A 20770-nucleotide genomic window follows, 5' to 3' on the forward strand; every position below is an offset into this window, starting at 1 on the left:
AACTTAAGCAGGAGAATCCCAAACTATTCCCACTTGTAGTGCAGCAAGCACACCTGCAACCCTTCCCATCTGTATCTGGGGATCAAATACTTTGTGTCGTGCTCAGCAAAGTCAGGTGTACGTCCTGGAGCTGACCGAAGACTACTAGGCCGTGGGAAAGTGTTTGTGGAAGCCTCTATAAAAGGGCCGTGGGAGGGTTCCCCCGAGGTGAGCTACTCTTCTCCCCCATCGCTGTGGGAGATTGCCTTCCCTCCCAGAGGTAAGGGGCGATGGGCGCTGACTTGGACAGAGCAGTGGATTCACACTGATGGGGTAACCCATGTCCCTTTGTCTTATTGCCTCCCTCCAGGTGACACTGTAGTTTAAGAACCTCCCAAGCCAGCTGCACAGTGCCAGCCCTACCCCAGGTCACTTTTCCTGTAATCGGCACCACTGGTAAGGGCTGTGAGCCAAGGTTTCTCACATTTGGGCAAATGAACTCAAGGCTTCCTTTTCTCTACCTACCCCTACCCTATTTAGAGGTGAAACAGCAAAAATAGATAGGCTTGACAGATTGCGGGGTGGGGAATACTTTGTGAAGAAACCCCAGGAAGGAATAAGTAACTTCTAATTCATGCTAGAAATGAATGGTGAACACCACTGTAAAACTGGCCCAGGGCAGACTAAACCTCAGTAGCCAGTATTCTGCCCTAGACATCAGAAATAAATTCATAATACAGGATTCAGAATTTTATACAGTAGTGTTAAGAAATAAGCTCTTAGCACTGTGAATTTAACTGAAGCACATACGCTTAAGTCATAATGTTACTAAAAAACAAAAAAATTTGTCTCTGGTAGATGCTGAATAGAGGTCGGACTAGTAGTTTCTGAGGGGGAAGTAATGGCCAGGAGGGGGCATGAGGGAGCCGGCGAGGGAGCAGGGGATGCTGTGGGTCCTGATTTGGGTGGTTAGGCGGGGGCGCGGTATGAAAAACTCAACAAGCCACAGTCAGGATTTGCAGCCTTTATTGAATGTACGATACATCTTCATACAGAAAGCTTCTAAACACGAAAGACAAAGGCGCTTTAACAAAAAGGTTAGGCTTTATATTTTCAAAACTCATTAGATACCAAGTTCAAGAGAGATTAATATTGCAAAATGTTACTATTTTTGAATAAGACTAATATTGACTTAAATGATAAATTTTAAATGCATTTACTTACTGATGATTAGATATATACTTAAGCAGAGTAGTATTTTAAGCCAGACAGAGCAAAGAAAATTCTTGTTTAATATATATATATTTAAGTTCCAGTAATATTTCTTAAATTCCTGTTAAAATATACTCAATATTAAAGTCAGCAAAATGCTTTTTTGACTGACACATGGGTTATTTTACCACTGAGCCTGGTTACACAGTGATTTTTTCCGTCAGATGTAACTGACACAACCAGTTTAGTCTTTAAGATACATGAAGTGATAACTCACATTGTAGCATCCTGTGGAAAATATCCAAACTACATTTAAAATGCTTGTTTAAAATGAAGACATCTATTATTCCACAAGAAATTGTTTCTGTAAAACTACAGGTTGGCTACGGCAATATAACTAAACTACATCCAACCCTAAAGGTACAAAAATCCCTGAAAAGAAATACACAGCCTAGTTATAATAAGCAATATGAAGGTTATTTTCGTATTTAACCAATTCTCCCATTTTGGAGAAATCCAAACCTCCCCATAGTCCCCCTACTACACAACGCCACGTGAAGTTACTCAGTCCACGTTACAATGATCACGGCTTACAACTGAACGCAGTTTGACAAACACCTAGGGATAGCAGCCCTCGTTGCACATCGGTTATGACAATAGTTACAGTTCCATTAAAGAATACTTGCTTACTACATTTGGTACAAAGCATGAACACTCAGGACAGATTGGCACGATACATGCAGTTTGAGAACTCTCCTATCTGAAGCCAGTCATTACTAAATAAGCTATATTCGCATTCCTGCTTTCCAAATATTTGCTTGTAGTATAACTGACGTTTAAAATGCTTGTTAAAACATCTTCCAGAATGAGAAAAGTATGCTTTAAAAATCATTCATCTGAATGCATGATGGAAATGAGGCAGGATGGCAGAGCTGGTGCCTGCTGGGAAAACATGGGGGATGGGTGGGAGGGGGAGCTGGCCCAGGCTCATAGTGCTCATGGCCAGTGCGGGATCTTGCTGCTGCTGCCCCAGACAGCCCAGCCTATGGGGCAGAGCATCCCCAGGCCCCAGGGTTAGGGCGCTATTCCCAAAGGCATTTTGGGTAGCAGGAGGGGGGAGCTGCCAGAAGCCCAAAATGGGGGAAATGTCCAGAGAGGCAGGTATTGCTAGGTTCACAGCATCTGCAGGCAGCTCCTTGGGCAGGTTTACTTTACCAGCGCTGCCCTTAGCCAAATCAAACCCTGGGTTGAGCTTGTGAGGGGACTGAGGCTCTTGCAGAGGCAAGTCCTCAAGCAAATTGATGTTGCAAAATCCTTTAGTATCTGCTTTGAGGGGCAGGTTTGCAAGTGTGGAGTATGAGGTAGCACCTGTGTACTTGTGATTCTGGAGGGGCAGAGGGGGAGAGCTGGGAGGTGCTAAGGTGTGCAGGGTAACAAGGCCCTCTGGCAGAGGCTGAACAGGAGGGCAGGCCTGCTCTGGGGGGTTGTGGATGTGGCCATGCACCTCAGGGGGCAAGCCACTGGCAAGCCCACTCTGTACAGGAGCTCCTATTGGGTAAGGAGACAGTGGGGCAGCCTTCATTTGAAACTGGGGAGAGATGGTGTGGAAGGTGTTCAGGAAATCTCCAGACTGCAAGCTCTCTTTCATCAGCTCCTGTGAGTGTGTCTTCTTGGTATGGCGTGTGAGGTGGTCTTTGCGCCCAAATCTCTGGGCACAAAACTGGCACAGGAAGTCCTTACAGCCTGTGTGGACCACCAGGTGGCGCCGCACATCTTTCCGGGTGTAGAAGCATCTTTCACAGTGGTCGCACTGGTGCTTCTTTTCCTTGGTTCCAGTTGAAGGCTTTTCTTCGGCATGGGCTTTGAGGTGATCCAGCAGCACCTCTGTGCTCCCTAGCTCTAGGGCACAGACCCCACAGGTGAGGTCGCCGCTGCTGGCCGCGTGAAGGGCCAGGTGCCTCTTATAGCCCAGCATGGTGTTGTACTTCTTCCCACACTCCTCACACCCAAAGGCCATTTTATTGGGGTCATGGGTTTGGAGGTGGTTCTTCAGGTGGTCTTTCCGGTTGAAGGTCTTCTCACAGTGAGCACACTGGTGAGACTTCTGGGGCGAATGGGTAGCCATGTGTCTAGGAGCAGAAGGGAAAATTTCACAACTGACTCAGTTTTTTAAGAGCCCATGAAAGGTAGAGAAACAATCGTAACATGTAATAGTAGGTATCTCTAGGTGGTGGTGTAAGAAATCGCCTTCAGTTTTAATATACTTTTCTGTATTTTCCAGATTCTACCTGTACATAAAACTTCATGATTAATAAAAACAGGTGTTACTAAAGACATAATGCAATGTTCACACCTGTGAGGAATATAGTTTGAGTACATGTTTTCCTAATGTGCACAAGGAGGCTGCTAACTGTATACAAGTATTGAAAAATATGTGACCATAAAAGTTTTTCAGGAAGGGGTTGAATGGGTATATTCTAACAATTCCTGAATTTCTAAAAGTGACTCCATCTGCCTTGTATACGGTACCCCATAACCCTCCAGTTTGAGGTTATTGTTTCTAATACAATTCCTGCTTGGTTTTTATTGATTGAGACAAAAAGTTCAGGCCATAGACAAAACAGTAAGAAGTCATCCTTAACCTCAGAGAGAGCGTCTACTTGGACCCCCAAAATGTTAAAGCTACCACCTGTGCCTCCCATGAGATCTTTGCACTTACCTCTCGGCTTCTTCTGTTTAATACTTTCCTATCAGCCATCACCCCTGATGCATACAGCCCCTATCTCCATTTCCTCAAGATCCCCGGTAGGGCCCTTCAGCCCACTTCCTGAAGGTCACTGGGAATTTCATTGGCGCAATTCAAAAGGACTTTTTCTAGAAGGACTGTGTTGCTGCTGCTAGCAGAAGTTATGTGTGTCTTTAACTGAGTTTCAGGGACAAGTCGTAGTCATGCTAGTCAGTCTGGAATTTCAAAATAGCTATTTTAGAGTTGCAGCTGTAAAGCACAAATTAGTTATGGAGAACCACCTCAATTCTACTTCTGTCATAGTTCCACTGAATTCCTAAAGTCTGAACTCTTGGTTTTGAAAAACTCCATGACACAAAGGACTCCTGAGTTTGTCTTTACAACTTTAAAAAGGATCATTTTAATAACTGTGTCATACAAAACACCAAGTCCTATTATGTTACTATTTCTTACATAATAGCACCCTTAAATAACTTGTGGCTTGCAAATACGACATAGGTTGCTTCATGTCCCTTTGGACAGTTAACTCTTTTAGGTGTTTTGTCTTTAGGAGTTAAAAGCTTTGAGCTTGTTGACTGTACAAAAGAATCTCTAACAAGTTACTCTACGCAAAAAGACAGGATTTCTTTAAAATACAGTATGTTTAAGTCAAAAGGTGTAGCCAACCTTCTACCCTGTACTGTCTGTTCATGATCCTTTTCTGGACATAGGATTACTAAGGGGTCTACAGCAGCAGCTGTTTAGAAAACAGTGGTGGTCCCTACCAGGAGGATGACTGGAAGCCAGTTCAAAAAGGCTAATTGGGATCTAATTGTCATTTTCTGGAATATAAAAAAGCAAAAACCTCACATCTTCTTCCTTTCTCCCTAAAAAAAAAAAAAAAAAAAAAAAAAGGGTAGCCTGCTCTGTGCAGGGAATCGACAGAAAAGTTAGTTCCACCTTCCCTCCAGGACACCAGAGCTCAGCAAGCAAAGGGATGCAGATGAGAAAGACAGGTATAAACAATGCTCAGGAACAGGAGTCAGTGCAAGAGGTGTTTGAGACTGAAATGATGCTGATGTCTACGAGTCCCAGGTGTACTTAAAAATGTACGCAGGTTGCAGAAGGGTTGAGTCTGTTACCTCTTAACAAATAACCACGTTCTTATTTAAGATATCCATAGATACACGAACCATCAGGAACAGATGCAACAGGGGACTGGTTTACAAACTTGGCATTTAAACCATTTTCTATTTGGTCCAATACTAGTGACTAGGACTGGAAGCTCTGACTGGATCTTCTATTCTTGCCTCTGTCTGCTTTTTCCTTTGTAGAGGATTTTTGTCTGATTAGATTTCCTTTACCGCCCAGGGGCAGATCAGTGCCCCAGTACCGAAGGACCTTTCCTGCCTAGGGCTGCACCACCTGTGAGGAAGGAACAACTATTAGCCCCTGAGCAGCAACACCACTTTTCCTAGTCACCAGCTCCCACCGTCTGAATTTTTCTGCTTTTTCCTCCACCTGGCATCCTGACGTCCCCTTTCAATTCATCCCTTACACATGCAACAGTCCCAACCTAGGACATAATCATCTTAGAGCCAAAGTTGCTTCAACAACTTGTTTCCTTCCTCAGCCTCTCTTCTCACCTCCCAACCCATGAAACCACACTGTGTCTGTCCTGTAGTCAGCGTCAAATGCCACCATTGCGGGGTGTCACCTGGACCACGTCAACACTCCTAGACATCTTCTAAATTACAATTATATTAGATTTTGAACCGGGGTTCTATGCGGGGGCTTCCATCTGTCCATCCTCTTGTCTTTGCTGTCTCCACCTAACTGCGGCACGGGGGCCCGTGCTCTCTTTTCCAGTTAAGCAAGTCAGTTATTTTCTCCCTCAACCTCTGCTTATAAAATGGAGTGTATGTTGCAACTGAGGGAAATGGGATGGAATGCTGCCCTAAAAAAAAAAAGAGAAAGCAAACCCGACAGCATCCTGCCATCTCACCACTTTCCCAGCCCTTTCTTAGATCGCTGCGTCAGGCCGGAGAGGCAAGACGTGTGGGTGGCTGTGGCGGGTCAGGCGGTTCTTGCACAAAGGACACTGCTTCCCTTTTTTTACCTCACTTCACACTCACAACTGAACAAGTTGTTTCCCTCGTTCAGAACGACCACCTCCTAAACATTGCTTAAGACATCTTCAGTGCGGTTCACCACGGCAATGCCACCTAATTCCTGTCATTCCGATAATCTGTTAGCTCCACTGTCTTTTCCAAATGCTCATCTCCTATCCGAGTTTTGGTCCTCACCCGCAGTTACAATACCCTCCTCGCGGCCGAACTGAGCAAGCGCTGCTTTCCGTGATCAAGTGAGGGTCGTAACTGTGTTACACATGAGAAGCCTGTTGCAAAAGAGGAAGCCCTTGCAACAAAATCGGTGCACATAGTAGGCACTCAATACTTACATGTATGGCAACTAGAGTGGCCCATGTAGAGAACGCATTTGAATTTTTAAAAAACCTACACATTTATAATCTCATTTTGAAAATCAGACTATAGTACATTACTTATAACAGTAGTATTCTTAAGGTCCAGGAATATAATTTATATCTTTTTTTAACTCTTCCAAGTGCCTCGCTCCAGATGCACTCCAACATTTAATAATAACGTGGCCCATGTTTATACCACTCAGAGGTCAATCTTCTCCTGCTGAATTTTGCCAATCACCTACGTACTGAAATGTGAGAAATCTGAAAGTTGAAGCTTTCAGGTTCATTTCATGAAGATTAAAGACAGATGATACACGTCCCTTAACCAGGTGTCAAAAGCGTACACCTGTGGGAGTTCTGCATGTGTCGCTCTGAGAGCCACATCCAGAGCACACACACAGTATTCACTGTTAACTGGACACTGTGCAACTTAAATCGATTTTGTGTATATTTTGTCTCTTCTACAATATAGGAGTCCTTTGGAGGCAGAAGTTACATCTCACACAGCTACTTCCCCTATGGAAGTTCCTAGTAGGCACCCCAGAAGTAATTTAGATTAAACGTACTATATTGTTTTGAAAAAGTTGCTAAAACAGAGGTTTTTATCCTCTGCTGCAGCATGGATGCCTTTGAAAATCTGACTAAGTGCACACACTCAGCATCTGTGTACCCCCCAGATTTCCACTTGAGAGGCGGCTCTTAGACCCAAGTTGAGGAACTGCTCCAAAACTTCACACTTGGAGGTGTTCCCTCCTCTCCACCCTCACTGCCAGGACCTGGACAATCTCTCCATATATTTCATACCAGGACTGTGACAACAGGTTTCCAATCAGCCTACTTGCCTCTTCTCTGCTTCCCAAATGACCACCACAGTCATCATTCGAATGTCCTAATCAAATCATACTCTTCACTACTTAAACTCAGCCAAATAAAACAAATCCTCTACGACAGTGGGGAGGGCCTGTGGGAGCTGCTTGCTTCTTCCCTACACTGTGAGCCTCACCCTGCTCCTCCTCCAACACTACCCTCTGTGCACCTGTGTTCAAGGCCAAGGCTTAGAGCTTTCCCAGAACCTCCTTGCTGTCCACTTCTGAGTCACTCTTCACGCCACAGCTTAAGACTATACCTTCCGGGGAAACCTTTCTGAGAAGGCTTCCCAGATCTCACCAAGCAGGGGGACTACGTTCTCCCCCTACGCAGCTCTGTCAAAGCACTCAGGCTGCATTTTAATTTCGAGGGTTCTGTGCTGCCATGACTATCTCTGATGCCATGGGCCTTTTCCTCTTTCTGTTCTTAGACCTGGCATATTGTAGGAGCCCATATCTGTTGAAAGAATGAACAGATACAGCACAGCAAAACTGTCACATAAAACTCCAGTCACCACTGGAGGTACAGCTTTAAAGGCTAAAATGAACCACATTCTGTGTCCCTTTTCCTTGCAATGTTTTGTCTGAGGGCGAGCAAAGCCATTTAGAGGCATATGTAAAAGCACATACCTTTCCTAAAGCCTCTCACCTCATTAATTTATATCTGGAAATGAAAGCTTTGCCACACTCTGGCTGCAAGCACTTGTAAGGTCGCTCCCTGGAGTGAGAATAATTGTGGATAGTGAACTTCTCCAGGGTGAGGAACATCTTGCCACATAACTGGCAGGGGTAGGTGGCCATGGGCTTTGCTTCTCGCACCTTCCTTTTCAGAGGCGCTGAACTAATGCTGTGCCATTTAAGCACAGATAGAAGGATGGTGCTGAGCACATGCGCCGAACCCCCACAGCTGAACTCCAGCCCAAGGGAAAGGCAGCGTCCTGGGCCTGGTTCTACCCAGACACGGGCCTCTCAGGGACCACTAGCTCTGCTTCCTGCTGTCCCACATCCTAGTGTATGTGCAGTCTCAAGCTGGGAGAAGAAAGTCTGAGGCACAGATGAGATTCCAGGAGTAGAAAGGTAATCTGCATCACTAGAGCCAGAGCTAGTCCTGGAACACCAGACTGTCTGTGGAGAGAAGAGAAACCGTTTTCTTGCATTAGCTATTGGAAAACAATGCTTTTCCTCCCCCACCAGTTCAGAATCAGCTACCCAGAATCAACGTGTTCCTTTAAATGGCTCTAACGCAGCACAGTTCTACATCTTCCCAGTGTGCTTTAAGAGATCCTTCTGCACAGAAATCCACCTGTCTGCTTTCCCTGAGTGGCGAGGAGTCAAGCACACTGTTTCGATGGTGGGTGACGCACGCTTTCCTTTGTGACAGAGATGGCTATTTCCATAGACTCAGTACAATCTACTGCAAACCACGAGCTCAGGTCAGCGTGAGGCTCAGCTGACCAATTTAAAAAATTGATGTCCAAGTGCTTTCCTGGTACAGAAACAAAAATCATCCCTGCTTATTCAAACCATGGGCTATTCCTCTTGCCTTACTGTCAGCATAACACATGTTGCCTATCACACCTGTTTAAACTTCTAGGGGGTGAGATGAAATAATTTGTATACATCTAAGTTCATTTGCTTATAAGGATAGCACGAAGAAGAACTCAACTCAATGATGGAAACAAAATGATGTGAATAAAGCTAGGTTAATTCACTGATGTGCCTCAGGAGGGGAAACAGTATTCCCAGGGAAACAGAGTATTCCCAGGGAAACAAAACTGGTGGTGTAAGGGAAGGCTCACACTGCACTTAAATGTGTAGGCACCATCCTCCAGTAAACTTTTTCACTAATCTCTTCCCCTTTTGTTGGGGGGGGGGGCATTTCCTCATTCCCCAGTCCCACCCTGGAGGGCCAAGACACTGTTGGTAGGCCCCTTCTAGGAGGTGGATGGGCCTGCTGACTCTTCGACCTCAACTGCCTCAAACCCAAATTAATACCACCCTTCCAAACCAAGCAGTCACCAAAAACAAGGCTCTTCTTTTTCTACCAACTGACCATCATTTGAGGAGCTTTAAGAGCCTGAGGCAGCATCAGGAACAACACAGTACAACTCTGGCTACCAAGAGACCTGTGCCATTCCAGAGAGAGTGATTCTCAGGTGGGACGATGCTAACTTTTCAAGCGCCAGTTAGAGTACTATACACTTACATTAAACAATGTGGAGTAGCTTCGTACACAGGCCAGGCCCTTCTGTACTTTGTCAAGTAAGCAGCATGCTCACGGCCAACTGACCCATCTCAGCAGGTCTTCAAGGAGTCCCTTCCCTGCATTCATTTACTGCCAAGTCTTTAGAGCTGCCCAGTATGAAAAGCTCGTCTTTACTTTTCAGCTACTTTCAGATGGGAAAGCTGGAGTCTAGCTGTACGAAATTTTATTGTTAATAGGTCAAGCCTCTTAACTACAGCAGCCCATAGCACAAGTACACAGGCAAACACAGGTTCCTCTGCTAGTGGGCAGGAACTGCAGCAAACTTCTGTGCTCCTCGTCGACTCGCTCAGACGTTCACAGGAGCTGGCACCAGGCAGACACCCCTCACCGTCCCGCCCCACCTGCTCAAAACCTTCAGGGCTGACATGTGCACTCTGGCCTGAAGCTTTGGCACTGATCGAAAGCCAGGGACACACATTCTCAGCCGGCATCTTGGCACCAAACCTTCATTCTGAGGGTAGCTCTCACATACCTTGTTCCTCCGAGACTAAGTGGGATGACTTGAACTGAACCCCTGTCCTGGCTCTGTCCAAACGTCTCTCCCCACCTCCTTGTTCCCTCACAGTACCCAGTTTCTGCCTGAGGCCCTGCTCTGAGGCGTCCCCAACAACCCTGGCCACAGAATGATTCCTTCCAGGAATCTCCCCTGTGTGGCCGAGTTTCTGCTGCCAGGTCCCGTGACGTGACCTACTCCTCCAGCCTAAGTCTGGCTGAGACCAGCCCGGCTATAAAAGGCATGGAGCTGCTCACCACCTTTAAATACACTCATCTCATTCACTCGAAATTGCTCTGTGATCTTCCCAGGTTGCTCAGACAAGATTAAAATGTACCTACAACATGAAGTGCAACATTCATCTCTTCCTTGTCTTCAGAACTGAACCCAAAGTGGCACCAATTACCCAGAAGAGTGACTCTCCGTGATGATGAAAATGTCATATATAAGATGACTGTGGAACACTCAAAGTGTAACACGGAGAAACTGAAACTTTGCGTTGATGTCAGTCGCCATGTATGGCTAGTGGCTGACAGCACAGGCAGGCTCCTAGTCTCGCTCCCAGTCAGAAGGGATGAAGGTAAGGTTACACTTGCCTCTGGACACCCAGGGTGCTAGTCACCCTCAGGGGTCTTCCTGCGGCCAGGGAGGAACCTGTGTAGACCCAGTCACGTGTTCTGGAGTAGAATGCAAAGACTGCCCAGCTCAAACTCCAGCGCGCCTACGGTTAGCTATACGAACGGGCAGCGGGGGACAACCGAGTCCAACAAGACGGACCTGCAAGCACGCCGTAATCTAGAAACACACTGTGCCGGTACATGGGGTTTATGAAACACTGGCGTTCAGAGTAGAAGCCATCGGCTGATGCATGGTTCTAACTGCTCTGCTATGAACACAATGAAAAAAAGACATGTTCCCTCCCTACGTATAATTCATCACTTATTGCCCAGCCGGCAGTCTGGGTAACACACATGCTCACACACGCTCACACAGGCAGGAAGGGCACATGAGGGTGCAAGGAAAAACTAGCCTTAATTCTTCTGTTTCTCAAAAGCTATCAACTTTGATTGCTTATCAATATGTCAAGAATATAAAAGAAAAATGAGATTTATTCAATTTTTTTAGAAAGCACCTTCCCTTTAGCATTAATAAAGTTTTCCCAGATCCTGTCTCCAGCCACCTCCCTAGATTCAGAAGTCCGACAATCAGAGACATCATCACCTACATTTCTCATGGGCCTTCAAAGATGGCAGGTTCAGACATGGCCACGTTTTATTTAAGTGTGAGGCACTGTTCCTCCAATTCTTTATCCCCAAAAGACAACAAAAAGTTAAGTCGGTTAAACATTTTAATACTTATTTAACTTATTTCATAAATGTCTTTTACCAAGACTTTATCTTTCTGAGTTTGAGACCTGTGTGTTAAATACACCTACCCCATTGCTAAGTCCAAAGTCGTCCTTGGATGTTGAGCTGAATTAATTTTAAGATAGTAAACATTCTTTGAATTCTTCAGGAAGTCTTTTTAAATGAAGAATTCAAATTCACAAATAGTTATTCCCTTCACCGTAACTCTGTGTTTCATTAATATGGATATTCAAATATAAATATTTGCATGGTTTTCATGATATAATCACAAACTTCTGTAAAAATAATCTTTCCCAACAGCCTATAAATTCACTGTGGCCAAGGATCAAAGCGCAGCCACTTTTTAAAAATAAACCGTGAGGATAATACAACATCTCCCATCACCACGTACTTGACCAGTGCTGGCTGGCTGTTGCTGATTCCAATCTTTGGTTGAAACCTGATGCGCTTTGTGGCCACATCCTTAAAACAGACTCCTGATTAACTTTCTATTACCTGGCAAACCACCAACAATCCCAACAGAGAACTGACAAAGGGATGGTCCTAATGATAAGCAGTCCATTCTGTGACCTGACACACAGGTTGCATTCAAGTCTTAAACGCGGCAACATTTCAACACCTGTCACCCTAGGAAGACAGTAAGTCTTCCCCCAAAACATCTCAGGACACAATTTTCAATCCCCTTGATTCTAAAAATACTGAGTGAGTGATACAGATCTGCCAGTATGCCAAAGAAGGCTGTGCCATCTGCTTCATTCTGTTCGTGCTGATTATTTTAGGGATGAGAGAGGATCACATTGGAATAAGAACATATATATATGGTAACAGCCAGGAAGGACTGGGTTCCCTGAGGGCTGAGGGTATACGCTGGTGGAGGGAGAGGTCAGAGCACAACTGTAGTTCCAGGGCGTCCCCAGTGCTGCGTAACCCAACCATCTGAGGGGGACAAATGTTTTACAATAACCTCAAAATAAACTATGACTTCTGGCTTCTATTTCCATTGCCCCAGTGACACAATGCAAGACCCATTTCTGAGAGGACGCTGAATTGCCATTTTTAGTCTTCCAACTTGGATACTTGAAGTTTTGTGGGGGTTTTTTTTTGTTTTTTTTTTTACTCCATTCATCATCATTCCTTGTGGATAAGAAAGTTCTACCCCATGCGTTTCTTTCTTTCATACTCCCAAACCCTGGGATTGTTGTACACAAATCTGTTGAGGACAATTTAAAAAGGGCCTCTAATAAGCTTCTGTTTCTCCTTACACTCACAAAAATAAGAAACTCTGACTTCGATGAAAAAAGAGACCATTCCTCTTGGTGCTATCAATTCAGTCTGACTCTTCACAAAGTCATTGATACTATTTCCTAATCCATGGGCCACATGTTTTGTGCCTCAATCACTGCATTTTATCAGTTTTTAAAAAATGTTTCTATAACAATGTTCTTCTGAAATTCAAGCAGCAAACCACTTGTACAAATGTCATTTCAAACATGGGTAGAGATGATAATTTAACAGATCCTGTCATGTAACACAGGCCTACCTTTTGACCAGAGGGCAGGCTTCCCTCAAAATCATAGGGGTTCATCCGTCAGTATCTTTCAATAAAGAACCAAACATGATCATTAAAATCCACTAACAACTAAGCTGACACGTCATTTGGTAGAAGGTGCCCAGCTGGCTGCAGACCTCTCTCCCACAGAGGCCCAAAGGCAACCAAGGCCACAGATCAATCCACCTGCTATTTCCTTACTGTGCCCCATTCTCTCACACTTCAGTGTTCACACTCTGCCCTATCCCGGCATGCTCTGCTACGCCTTGTCTCCTCGGCGAACTCCTACTTTTTCCAGTCTCCCAGTAGAAGCAATGAGCTCCTTTCCCATGTGGTGAGGGGGTGAAACTGGGAGACCCCTGAGGAAGTTACAGTAACAGTCCAGGTGAGACCCCAGTGGTTGTGGTGGAGATGAGAAGGGAACTGGAAACCATGGCTGAATTGGAAAGAGAAAAATGTGTTTGGTGGCTCCACAAAAGGTGGTTCTGTGTTCCCGCCTGAAATAGTCATTCAACAGCCTGGTAGACACTACCCACTCATATGGTCTAAACAACTTGCTATCATTTGTGCTCATTGGTGGGAAACACTGACCGAGTCTGCCCCTCTATTTTGCTCTGGGGAACTGCCCCCCACCTCGCAACCTGTGTTCCCCCACAGCCTGCTGAACAGGCAGGTGTGCTGCCTACTAACTCCTAACTGTGACTGTGAAAGATCTCATTTTGTTAACTAACCCAGTGACTGCACTCTTATTTTCTCAGAAAATAAGGCTTGAAATAAGCAAGAAAGCCAAAGGGAATTATTTATCTAATACTCAGAGAGAAAATTAGTAAGGAAGTTGTCTCATTGATTGCACTACGGCTTTGGAACATCAGATGTAGGCACTAAACCTAGAAAAACTGAAAAAGCACAGAGTGCTTTCTATTTACAAACAGCGTGAGTAATATCTGAGTTAACGATGGCAAATTGAATAAAAGTACGTAGCTCCAGCCTCTCCTGAAACTCTTAAAACAGCATCAGTGAGATTTTTTCAAAAACACAGCCTAAGGTAGCAGGAAAGGAGGAGGTACCTGCAGCCAAAGTCTGGGTTCTGGAGAGCAGGAAATGGAGCAGTATTCTCATTTAGCAGTCCCAAGAAGGCTGGATTCTAAGTGGGAAATGAGAAGCTATGAAGCAACTGGATTTACCCCGGAGAGCCCATCAAAAGTCTCCGAAATTTGGGCACTGAGTACCTCTGGAGGTGGGGACAGGAGTGGGCATGAAAACAGAGGGGCTGAAAGTCGGGTGGTGAAGCAGTCAGCCCTCAGACCCCCTCCCAGGGGAGGCCCAAGGTTGGGCACGATGCCGACACAGGGTGAGTCAGGTGGAGGCTTGCATGCTTCCCCGATCTGGCTGCCAGAACTGTGCCCTCCAAGGCAGGAGACTGAAGGGTCTTTTCTGGGGAGGCTGATTAGCCCAAGAGAAAAGAGCTAGTGCCCAGGACCAGTGGTCTACCTGCATTGCCCTGAGACACAGCCCATGTTGATGGTCCTATCTCAGCACACAACGCTTACATCGGCTTTTTCAGGGCTCCACTCTCATAAATCAGTAGGCAGCCAGGGATCACCACAAATCAGAAGAAAAACTGACACAGAACAAATACAAAAAAGCAACTAGGATAAAGAAGAAAATAAAAAAGACTCTATGGAGAACAAAACTTCAAAAACAACTGTCATTAATATCCTAGAGAGAGACAGATTTCTTGGTCCATCATTAAAATCACAGCCCTTGTACTTTCTAGTCTGTGGCCTTCCCTCTTCATTGTACTTGGCTGGCAGAACTCCAATCCTCATTAGCCTATTCAATCCCAGACCAACCCCACTCCCACCCCTGGCACTCCTTACACCCCTTTCCCTGCCTTTTCTTCCTTTTGTCATACACTTACTACATCTGACATTTTGCGTTTTATTGCTCAATACCCTCACCACCTCCCAAACAAACACACTGCAATAAAATTCAATTTTTAAACCAATCAGATAGGCACAAACAGTTAAGCAAAACCAACTAAGGGAAAGAGGCCATTCCTAAGCCTGGAGTTATGGACAGAACGTATGCCTTCAAAGATGCTCCTCCTCAGGATTTTACAGATCGGGTTCAATTAAATTGCTCTATAAAGATATATGCATGAAAAAGGTAAAACTAATTATTAACTCTTAGGATGGGCAAGGAATACGGTTAGTTGTGTAAGAGGTGATCACCTCTTGCTTGAGACACAGAGGTTTCAAGGAGAAGCCAAAGTTAAAGCTGAGCCTGCAAGTTCACCAGGTATCTAAGGGAGAAGTGGTTTATTTCAGGCCAAGGGAGTAAATCAACACAGGGCACTTGACAATCTGTAGTTCAGTAGGACTGGAATGGGATTCAAATATGGGCCTGCCTGTGGGCAGGCAGGATGGAGAGAGGCAAAAACCAATCATGAAGGGTCAGTGACGAGTGGCTCCATCCCACTGGGAGAAGGTGGGCTTTTCTGTTGTAATAATTTAGCAGATGACTAACCTATTTAATCAAGACTAGCCACTAATTCGGAGTTTATGTGGAGGTGGAATGAGGCAGGTGGGGAGAGAAGAGGTAGAACCAGGTAGAGAATGCCAACAAAACACTGTGTCAAGGGAATGAGAAGCAATGGGAAAGGCGTAAGCACAGAAATCTAAGCCTCAGAGAGCCACGGAAGAGTGAGAGGAGCCAAATCACAAGGGGCAAGGACAACCCCAGACTGAGGACCAGGGAGCCAGGCAGCAGGAATCCATTATGAGCAGCAGACTTGTCCGATTATACTTCCGATCAGTAATCACGGTGGGGATGTGTGAGATACACTGGAGAGAGTTGGGACCAGGGGTAGTGAGACCATTTTGGCTTCTGCCCTTTTTCAGAAGACGTAACAGTTGCCAGAAAAGGAGGAGAGGGCAGGCTGGGATGACACTGTTAACAGGGCAGTTAGATTAGAACGTGGGCTAGGTTAGAGAAAAGAGGTGACGGGGGGGGGGGGGGGGGGGGGAGACAGGGAAAGGAAGGATGAGTACCAAAGACAAATGCAGCGACGTACTGGAGCTCCGAGTTCTGTTTTGGATATGCTGAGTTTAATGGTGCCTAAAGGGTGTTCAGCAAGGGGACTTACAGCGTGAAAGAGGGGCTGAGGTGCTCTTCAAGCCAAACAGAGCAAACGAAGCTTAGACTCTTTGGCTTCAGGGAAGTAGATACCATTGTGAATCTCACTTCTATAAGTGACTTTATAAATTACTGAGCTCTACATGGGTGGCCTCCAGTCCTGTTGGGAAGCTCACGTGGACAACCTGGAGTGGCGTGGTAAAGTGGCTTGTCCTGGGGGGGAGGAGGGACTTGTTTTTTTCACGGCAGGTGCAGGCTGCAGCTAGTAGGAGCTCCCCTTAGGAGATCCATTCTGCATGTGGAACAGGGCAGAAGCAGGCCTGCGGGGACATGCAATTCTCAGGGGCGCCAAGGACAGAAGAAGCCTTCTGTCTCTAAATTCCCCCAGTTCCTCTTGGGTAAGACAGTATAGTGACAAGTCAATGGTGATAAAAACAAGCAAAATGAGAATTAAGTTTGCACTCAAGAAAAGTGGTAAGATGTTGCAAAACAATTTCTAACTGGTGACAATATAAAATGAGACCCTAATAGCTCAAAATCCCTGCTCAGTTGCCCACTCTGTTAAAAGAAGGTAGGCTCTTACCAGGTGGGAGCCTTTCTTTGCTATAGCATATTCAGTGAATTGAGGATAATACCTAACCTTTTTAACAGTTGAGGCTAGCCACTCCAGTGTACATGGAAGAGAGGCAAGGAAGGTGGGGGGAGAAGAGGTAGAAGCAGGCAGAGAATGCCCACAGCACTATCCCAGCTGGAATGGGGGGTGAGGGGGGAGGGCACGAAGAAGCAATGGGAAAGGCAGAGGCCCAGGAACACGAGCCTCACAGAGTCACAGAAGACTAAGAGAAGCTACACTCCCAAAGGAAAAGGATGACTGAGCCAGGATCGGTCACGGCGAGGGTGCTTTCTCTTTAAGACGTCTGTAAGCACCCAGGTCCCTTCCCTCGCCTGCATGTAGCGGGAGCAGGGGCTCTGCACTGCTGGGCAGTCCCCAGACAGGGCCAAAGCACTACAAGATGGGTCGGTCCACACTAATACCCATCTGGCAGAAAGGAGGGCAGGAAGCATCTTTACAGATTCTTAAGTCTTCCACAGGCCTCCTCTCCCCATCCCATACACTGTATTTTTAAATATAAACATTTAGGAAGAAACATCAAGTGTCTACAAACAAGCAAAATAGGTATGTGCACCCAGAGAGGTACGTGTGAGGTCCAGGATTGGTTCTGCTGCGGAAATGGAGTGGACCTTGCTGTAGGGAGACTATTAATGAACTCTAGGTAGCACAGTGGGGGTGAGGGGCAGAGAGCCGTCCTGAAATCCAGACAAGAGCCTTTGGTATTAAGAGAAGATTTTCTAGTCATTAAAGTCAGTGATGGGGACTATTCCTTTGTGACAGCTGAAAATAGATCCCCCTCCTCCCTCCCAACAAATCCTTTAGGCCCTTTTTAGGGTAGGCTTCTATAGCTGACAGCCCTGATCTCTCTTCCTGGGACTTTAAGAGTAGGGCACGGAGGAACCAAAACTACCTAATTAGCGGCAGGGCCTATTGTCCTAATACGGTCACCATTCCAGGGAAAAGAAAAGCCTGGGTCCTTCCCAGGAAGTGTGTGAGGGTAAAGGCTCAACTGAGAAAAGAAACAAGAAAAGCAGACCGGTCACACTGGTGACAGGAAGCCAGATTCATGAGGCAAACATGGCTTGACGGAAACTTAAAAATTACATGAGATCTGGAAAGGATGCTCAAGACTTGGGTGGACTGTGTGATTCTAAAACAACAATATCTCTACACAAACAGAAAAAGGCTTAAAGTACAGATAACAATGCTGTCAACAAAGTATCTCAGGTTGGGGTGTGGAATCAGAGATAACTTTTCTTTGTTTTTCCTTTTTGCATATCGGTACTTTGTAAATTTTGACAATGAGTCCCCAGGCTGAGTCTAGGAGTGTACCAGGTGGACCAAAGGAAGGCAGTGTATTTTTGGCAGGCAGAAGAACATAAAAAAGCTCAGAGGCAGGAAGCAGCGGAGGGCAGCAGGGATGGGGCTCCGTCTGGTTGGAATGCAGGTGTGAGTAGTACAGGGGGCCTGGAGAGGGGGCAGTGCCCTGAGCACAAAGGGTCCCACACACCAGGAGAGGATCTGGGGTTATCCTATAGGGAACTGGGAGGCAGTGAAAGTGAGGACATTTCATCAACAGATTGCTTTACACAAGAAAGCAGTTCTAAGTAATCACTTATCCGTCCCCCATGGATAGCTTCATTACCCCGAGGGCACAGCCGACTTAAAAGTACTGTTCTGAAACACTAAATGATCTTTTTGACACAAGATGAGCCTGAGACCAATGGACACAAATGTAACTGGCAGTTTTAAATGACAACTTAGCACTATTGTCTTTCAAACTCTTGCAATGGATGAGCATCCAGAACCCACTTTACTAGAAACTGTGTACGCAGTTAAGAAAGAAAAAAGGAGTCGCTGCCCAGATCCCAGGCTCAGTCCCCTCCTGCAGAAGCCCAGCTCAGAGACCATGTGCCTTATTTATCAGACACTGTACTACAGGACACTTCAGTGCAAATTTTCTCTCTGCCTTCCCATGTCACATCCGTAAGTTTAAATGATGCAAAGCAAATCGTTCATCCAGAAATACTTAATTTGAAATAGACAAAGATTTATATTTAGGAGATAAATATAAATATTTGTCATTTAGGATGACCCCAGGGTTTCATTTTTTTTTTCTTTTGGAGATGATAAACATTTCATCAGGTTTCCATCTCACAAGGAAATGACACGAGAGAGACAAGGCAACTTTTCAAGCCCCTGCACTGGCTTCTCTGAAAGAGAGAAAGGAATGTCGAGGAAATGGGGGAGAAAGCTTAAAAGGAGTGGAACATTAGCAAGCAGGGCTGCCTCTCCTTTTCACCTTAAGTCTTTTCTCTCCTCCATTCACAGCTTTGGGTCCTTTGTTTGTTTAACAAACCATTGCAATTATACCCAGTTCAATGGGGAGGAATGCGCACTCTCTAAGTAGCTGTCCTCGCAATCCACATGTGTGGTCCGTACCACAGCCCATCCGCAGGCAGCTTCAGTGTGCTGGTCTGTGCTCCAGTCACCCCAGAGGCCGGGCACCTTGCTTACAATAAGCCCCAATTTCCCGCTGCCGCATGCTTGCTGCTCCTTCCCAGTAGCCTATAGCGATGTATCAAGCTGAGCTTCCTTTCCTGCTCACCTAGCGACTGTACTGGCCCTCCTGCCTGGGCTTGTCCCACTCTGCTCCTGTGTCTACTGCCTAGTGTGTTAGCCACCTCCCCTACCTGTCTTCAGCCCAGGGACTCACCACCAACTACTGGGCAGATGCATTTCAGGATCTTACTGGTTATCATGCCCAGGCTTCTCATGTCACTCACGTGGTAAACAGAAGATACAATGGCAAGATCACCCCTGCTTCACCTAATCAGAACTGCTGGTGCCTTTCTCGGCTGCTGGCAGATATACTAGCAGATCGGGAGGAATTTCAACCTCTTAGCCAATAAATCAAAATATAATTTAGTAAGAACATTGTATTTGAAAGGGATTCAAAATAATATTTAGTAAAACAATAATATATTTCCTTTGAACTCATAAAAGCCCTCTCGTGCTATTTTGTCTACTAATTTCCATCTGCCAGCCCTCTGAGAGAGGCAGAAAAGCATTTTCCTCTCCCTCTAACAGATGAGGAAACTGGGGTTCAGAGACTTGAGCTCTCTACTCCCAGGCACTGATGAATACGATACTGAGAGTGAGGAACTGTACTAAGCAAAGCATCTGGTGCATAGCAAGTGCCCCAAAGAGTTCGCTGCCATTACCATCATTACTGATGACCACGACAGTGACCAGAGGCCAGACCCAGGTGTTCCGAGCTAAGCTGCGCTCTTTCCACTTGCACCTTGCCATCCCCTGGCTAAGATGTCTGCACAGACAGCGGGCTTCGGCAGTAGCTTTCACCACAGCGTTTGCAAATAAAGCCTCAGAATCTGCAGCTGGATTCCCTAATGCTACTGGTATGTGATCAGCATCTTCTTCAGGCTTATCAGTCAACATCTTCCACGAACGGGAGGGAAACCTTTACACGTCCTCTTATGTACACAAGTCAGGAGTGGAGTCAAGGCAGCATTAAAGCTTCTGAACTGACAGGGCTGTGAGCAGAAAATTCCATAGATCTGCAGATACGATGGGGGCTGTGGAGGGGGAACGGCAGAGGATATGAAAAGTTGCTAATTGCATCCTCCGAGTCCCTAAAAAACGCAGAGTGTAGGAATGCTTTTATAAAAAAGAAAAGATTAAAAATTCTATTGTAAGCTATTTTTGCAGAGTGAGGGGGAAATGTATTTTTATTCTCTACGAGAACCTTTTTGAAGTACCTTGAACCTCCTGCACATCCTCGACTTCTCTTCCTGTGTGTCCAAGCAGTTACTGTGCCAGAAATAATTTCAAACAGTGACCATCACTTGCATACCTACTGGGTGACAGGCAACGTCAGTGGTCAGGCGGTCACAGAGTCCTCGCAGGCGTCTGGCTGAGGGTTCAAACCTGTAAGAAGAGATCTTGCACGTCTTCAGTGAATGAAGCTCGAAAAACATTCCCCCCTCCTGCTGCAACTGGAGCTTCCCTTCAAGAGCCTACACTCAACTGTTATCGTGCAGAGAGATTTTCTACTGC

General features: G+C 45.7%; 1 protein-coding gene across 11 annotated transcripts in view; it reads right to left on the bottom strand.

The window, feature by feature from the left end:
• Window positions 1-988: 988 nt before the first annotated feature.
• Window positions 989-20770, bottom strand: part of PLAGL1 (PLAG1 like zinc finger 1) — a 52270-nt gene continuing 32488 nt past the window's right edge. For 4 of the 11 annotated variants that reach the window (XM_053913830.2, XM_053913826.2, XM_053913828.2 and 1 more), the window contains 3 exons: window positions 20568-20641; window positions 7917-8392; window positions 989-3320 (listed from right to left, as the gene is read on the bottom strand). In XM_053913830.2, the coding sequence (XP_053769805.1) occupies window positions 2084-3320; window positions 7917-8068 (1389 nt within the window). In that variant the 5' untranslated portion in view covers window positions 8069-8392; window positions 20568-20641 and the 3' untranslated portion in view covers window positions 989-2083. Of the gene's footprint in view, window positions 3321-7916; window positions 8393-20472; window positions 20495-20567; window positions 20656-20770 lie in introns of those variants that run through there. The other 7 variants (XM_053913834.2, XM_053913835.2, XM_053913832.2 and 4 more) reach the window with 4 other exon arrangements.

The sequence above is a fragment of the Desmodus rotundus genome, chromosome 11 (genome assembly GCF_022682495.2).
Source record: "Desmodus rotundus isolate HL8 chromosome 11, HLdesRot8A.1, whole genome shotgun sequence".
NCBI lineage: Eukaryota > Metazoa > Chordata > Mammalia > Chiroptera > Phyllostomidae > Desmodus > Desmodus rotundus.